The 5,417-nt window shown below is 43.1% G+C and overlaps 1 protein-coding gene across 5 annotated transcripts; it reads right to left on the bottom strand.

Annotated features, from left to right (window-relative positions):
- Positions 1–1,112: 1,112 nt before the first annotated feature.
- On the bottom strand, positions 1,113–4,955 carry LOC103989935 (cyclin-dependent kinase inhibitor 3). Of its 5 annotated transcripts, none has more exons than XR_001978359.2 (4): positions 4,140–4,916; positions 2,135–2,323; positions 1,677–1,845; positions 1,113–1,600 (listed from the first exon to the last, which is right to left on the bottom strand). XR_001978359.2 is itself a non-coding variant. In XM_009408896.3 (4 exons), the coding sequence occupies exons 2-4, from the start codon at positions 4,619–4,621 to the stop codon at positions 1,776–1,778; spliced, it is 741 nt and encodes a 246-aa protein (XP_009407171.2). In that variant the 5' UTR covers positions 4,622–4,630; positions 4,853–4,955; the 3' UTR covers positions 1,113–1,775. The 5 variants fall into 5 exon arrangements, 4 of the variants coding, with proteins under 4 accessions (XP_009407171.2, XP_018682629.2, XP_018682628.2 ...); XM_009408896.3 differs by having other exon boundaries at positions 1,113–1,845; positions 4,140–4,630; positions 4,853–4,955; XM_018827084.2 differs by having other exon boundaries at positions 1,113–1,845; positions 4,140–4,630; positions 4,829–4,935.
- Between the last annotated feature and the right edge of the window lie 462 nt (positions 4,956–5,417).

Raw genomic sequence — 5,417 nt, 5'->3', positions numbered from 1 at the left:
TCTGGCAGGAGGTGCAACCGCCCCTGACAGGAGGTGGCACCGCCCAGAGGCTCAGTCTTCGAGCTCTGCCAGGCGGTGCAACCGCTAGATCCCGAAATTCCGGGAATTGACAGTTTTGAGCTCCAAATTCAAACTGGATTGGGGCCTATAAATACCCCACCCTTTCAGCACTGAAAGGGCACTGAACATACACCGAAATCCTGATCTTGTTCTGTGATTTTTAGAGCTCAAAATTGTTGTAAAGGCCAAAAGTTCTTCTCCCTCTTTTCTTCCAAGTTCTGAGCTTTAAATAGAGGAGAGAAAATTCTGTAAGGGTTGTCTCCTAAGCCCGTCAAAAGGAGTGAAACTGTAAAAGGGTGGTTGGCCTTCGCCTATTGAAAGAAGGCCTCTAGTTGACGTCGGTGACCTCGTCGGTGGAGGAAGCCAAAAGTGGAGTAGGTCAAGATTGACCGAACCACTCTAAATCTCGGTTTGCATTTACTTTGAGCATCTTATCTTTACTACAAACCTCCTCAAAAGCTTACTGCCTTCTGCGCATATACGATCGTGTTTCAAGCTCTGTATTTTCCGAATCGGCGTTTAGACGTAAATCATTTTTATCGTACGAACATCATATTTCAGTTTGCGTTTACGTTCTGATTTCTATCATAACTGCAAACTGTCTTTATATCTTTGCTTTAACTGCATCTTGCTTAGTTACAAGTTAAAGTGATTTACGAATCAGATTTTCTATCGAAACCGCTCAGAGATTTACTAAACAAGAATGTATTGATTATACAAAGATATTTTCTATCTAAGAAAGGTTATTTTCATATCATTTTGACATTAGTTACTCACGATGATCTTAAATTGTAACAAATAATATGAAAATAATATTTCTTAATGAAGATCTAAAGGAGAAAGTTTATATGAAATAACCTAAAGATTTCTTCTCTAGGTGAATACTTTATTTGTAAGCTTAGAAAATATCTCACCCATGATATTTTAAATTTCATAAAATAATTTTTTATTTAAATTTATTAAAAATCTCATGGATCAATGTATACATAGAAGGACAATGAGAGTAAAATATATTTTTATTTTATATTATACGTAGATGAAGGGAAAAGATGTAATGATCAAATGCCATTTGATTAATCCACCAATCACAAAGCCAGTAAACAACGTTCTTTCATGCGCATGCAGCACGTACTAGTTTATGCTGCTGCAGTGGATTAACTACGCGACCAACCGGCGCAGGAGTTACCACAGTAGAATAGGAAACAAAGGACCGACTACGTCTTGCCATCACTGACATTGTTCCCATGTCCGTACCACACGCAGCAGAAAGCAATTACCACACCGCAGTGAAACCCTGAGCAGAACTTGGGAGTTGATCACCGAAGAGAAACAGAGGCAATGACAAACAAGTCCAGTCTCGGCAGCAGAAATGTTACCGAGACAGAAAGGCAATGGGGAGATGGGGTCAGGTCTATGTTTATTCACACAGAGCGATCAGTTTCACCAGTACTTGTCTACATAAAGATACAAACCAAGGTACAACCACCTATCTCCCCCACGAACCACAGAAGAGACACCCAGATCCGATCGATTTGAATAGCTACAAATTGATGACCTTTGATCAGCCACTAGCTGTTAGAGAATAAACACTAATCTTGGTGAAGATTGTATCTTACGGAAGGAAGGGTGGGACACGCCACCACCGCAGACGAGACCACCCTCGTCGGAAAATCTCGGGCAGAGGTCACCGGTGAGTTTGCGTGATTGGAGAACATCTAAGAATCCAATTTTACCCATTCATAGCGGCCAGGGAGCGGTTGATCTTTCACCACATCGAAGTTGTACCTGACAGAAGATGTCCGCAATTTCTGAGTTAATTACATTTAATGAACTCACAGTAATCCTAGCTCATGAAACACCGACAACAACGTACGTGAATCTAAGCAACAACAAAATTTATGACGGGTGCACCTGCCAACACTCTTGCTTTGCTACAAAATACAGCTGAAGTTATAACTATGACAATCCAACCACTAGGAAGCTCCATTAGGTGGCCTCAGCGATGATGGTGTAGACTTTGTCTCGGTACCGAAAGAAAATATTTCAGAAGTTTAGAGAACTGAGGAAACCATACCTTTCTACAAAACTTCTCTGTTGAAGTTGTTCGGGGCCAGCAAAAAGCTCCTCCATTTCAAGGTTCGTTGGTATACTACTGGGAGTTGCTGCCTGCCTCTTGCTTGTGGTCCGCCGAGTCGTTGAACCAGGTGTTCCAACGGTTTCTGAGTCCCTTATCAGATCACAAGGTGTGGGTTCTCTCGCAGTCCTGCAGCCAAAGAACGTATGTATAAGTTTCATCATTGTAACTTGTCAACAATGTCACAAACCAAGCAAGCATGCATTGAAAGAAATAGGGAAGTCCATGATTCAGCACATTAAAAAGAAAAAAAAAATATTTGCCAAAGTCATGAAGATCAACAAATTCATCTCAACAGGCATAACTAGATAAAGCAACTGATTATTCGTCCGAGTATCCTTTTATGTATTCCACTTTAGATCTCCAAAGGTTAACGTAAGGAGAAAACATTAAGCAGCAAGCTAAGTACTTGTTAGAAATACGGGGATCACCATGGATAGCCCGACATCAACTGTCTGCAAATGGTGGATATGACCCTAAACAAAAGCCCTTTGATCATGGTGGGATGATCGCCGTAACAATTCAAACAAAGACTAGTCACATAGTGCTGCTACATGGTCGTTCACTGCTGGTCTTACAGTCCACTACAGAAAAAAGTGTCAAAAGCATCACCAAGAATGTGCGAGCCATAGACACTATACGCTTCACTATCTGTAGCGGTAGCTCAAAAGATGCCATGCTAGTAACCAAAAAAAGCAGTCAGAGCACCTACCGATATCAAGATATTAAATTTATAGCGACTCCTTGCAAAGTTCAAGCAACCAAATCACAAAAAACAGAAGTAGTCAACCAAACTACTTTGTAACATGGTTTTCACACAGAAACCGCAAATTTTGGCAATCCGATGCTTTTGAAACCAATGATACAAAAACTACATTTAAGAAAACAAACAGGCTCGCAAAGAACGGATCTTTTCAGTAACTATGGTATCCTCGCATGCCATGGTAAATATGTAACTTGGTCTAAAGTGTTAAACCAGGCAGAGACAACCTAGCCGGAGAATGCCACCTCTGATGTAAGGCAGACATCTCCAACTTCTTATACTTGCTTCACCACAAACAGCTAGCATATAAATGGAAAGGAATGACACAAGTTCAGACAGCAGTAGATATGGTAACATCACTTGCAGCAGCCCCTGGAGATTCTAGTGGACTTTAGGCCAATTCAGAGAGACAAGATAGAAACTTGAAATTGCAATTTTAAGTATTTATTACGTTATTTAATTATAATTTTGAAAACAACAATAATATTACAAAGAAACATTAATGCAGTCAGTACTGGTAGCGGACAAGCCAGCCAGAAGAATCGGATGGATAGTGATAGCAGGGAAGGGTAAAACAGGAACATAATAAGAACAGTACGATGCACAAGAAGTTTGTCTTCTGACAGTACCTGAGATTTCAGTAACTCCAAAAACAAACATTATGCTCTTGAGATGAAATGGTGCACCAGTGGATGAGATTTCACAACGGTGAAGTTTCAAAAGAAGGGAGAAAGTGCAAGAAAATCTTTTAAAATCTGCAAGAGGAAAATGCAAAAAAGAAGATAAGGCCAACTTGAAATATGAACTAAGATGGTCCCTCGAAGCAGAATCTTGAACAATTCTTATGGTTAGTTTTAAGAGTAGAGCGGTGAGATCCGACATTCCAGATAAATCTTAGTAGAAAAGGAACCTCTGGAACAGAGAAACCTAAGAGATCAAAACAAAAAAGAAAAATTTTGTTTAAAGAAAGGGAAAAGGTTGAATCTTTTTAGGGCCAAAAGCCCTCTCAGCAGCCAAGAGCCGAAAAATCCGGAGAGACGATATACAAATAGCCGAAAGGGCCCAAGATCCCCCGGAATGGGGTAATTAGCACAACCCAAGGCCGAGACCAAAGAACCATCACGGTCATCACGGTGACCCACAAAGGAACCCAAAGCTTACAAGGATAGACGAAAACCCAACCTGGAGGCGTCGAGGTCGAGAACATTCTCCCCAAAGGAACCTTCCGTCTCCGCGGGATCGACCTCCGGCGACACCTCCCGAACAGCCAACGCCGTGGGCTTTGTCTTCGTGAAGCAGCGACTCTTTGTTGGTACGGACCCCACGGAGTCCGAATTCACCGGACTCTCTGCCGCACCGGCCGCCTGGTTCACGTGATTAGGGCTACGGCTAGGGCTAGCGTGAGAATTAGGGTTAGGGTCAGCGTTCGGCCTGTTCCTGGTAGCTGCCCTGGACCTAGCGGAAGAGGGGACGGGGAGGTGCTTCTCGAGACAGCGGCTTCGGAGCTGGAGGTAGCAGGACGCGGTGTCCGGTGACGTCTCCTGGAGGCGCTTGAGTGCCAGGGTTTTGGCCCTGGTGTGAACCCCGAGCGAGGGTTGATGGTGAACGGCCTCCGTGACCGCCGCCTTTCCGTCGATCTTGGCCTTCCTCGCGTACCTCCCCATTCCCGAACCCTGAGATTTCGTCATCAAAATCCGTTCTTTCAGCGGTAATCAAATCTTCAATGGCAGAAAGGTCAAAAAATTAAGATGACAGAAATCGTCAAGGAAGAACGAAGGGGGAAGCCGAGTGGCGGAAGCGAAGGGGAAGAGAAGCAAAGAAAGCCAAGCAGAGGAGGTGGGAAGCGAGAGAACGAGGGAGGAGAACAGCACGCGCGAGGAGGGAGATGGCAACACCGAAGATTTGGACGGCTTTCTTTCCCCTTTCCTTATTCCTTTTCTCCGCTGGGCAGATGGGAATGATTTGTAGGTGGACACACTTCCCCGTGTGGGATAGCATCTCGAAGTCCAACTCTGCGCGGTGGAAGGGTAGTATGGGCAATAAACATCGAAAGCAGTTTTTCATAACCTCGTTTTATTATCTGCAATCTTATTTTAATATTTTTAATCTACCTAAGCTATTCTTTCATATATATATATATATATATATATGGATATCATAAGAAGAAACTCAAAAAAAACATATACTTTGATTCATATTTTTCCCATGGAATCGATGAAGCTCGTGAAGAATGAGAAGCAATTGGCACCCAATGAGGTCCGCGACGACATTGACAGCTTAGAGAGCATTGGTGATGACTTGGAGAGATACGACATGGGTAGGGTTGTGGGCACTAAGCAACGATAAAGAGAGTCAGTAATGATTTAGAGAGCAACTACGTGGGTGAGACTATGGGCAGCAAGTGATGGTGGGGAAAATACGTGATGGCTATAGACAGCGATGGAATGGGTGGGGCTATAA

This window comes from Musa acuminata, chromosome BXJ3-6 (genome assembly GCF_036884655.1).
Source record: "Musa acuminata AAA Group cultivar baxijiao chromosome BXJ3-6, Cavendish_Baxijiao_AAA, whole genome shotgun sequence".
NCBI lineage: Eukaryota > Viridiplantae > Streptophyta > Magnoliopsida > Zingiberales > Musaceae > Musa > Musa acuminata.
The sequence above is the reverse complement of the archived record's forward strand: the minus strand, read 5'-3'. Positions and strand labels throughout refer to the sequence as shown.

Bases quoted from the DNA above. Each gene is read 5' to 3' on its own strand.
- LOC103989935 (XM_018827083.2), bottom strand. From the start codon at position 4,645: ATGACGAAATCTCAGGGTTCGGGAATGGGGAGGTACGCGAGGAAGGCC. The intron at 2,324-4,139 runs GTTGGGTTTTCG...CTTTGGCTGCAG, and splicing joins CTCGACCTCGACGCCTCCAG to GACTGCGAGAGAACCCACAC. The intron at 1,846-2,134 runs GTATGGTTTCCT...ATCTTCTGTCAG, and splicing joins CAGAGAAGTTTTGTAGAAAG to GTACAACTTCGATGTGGTGA.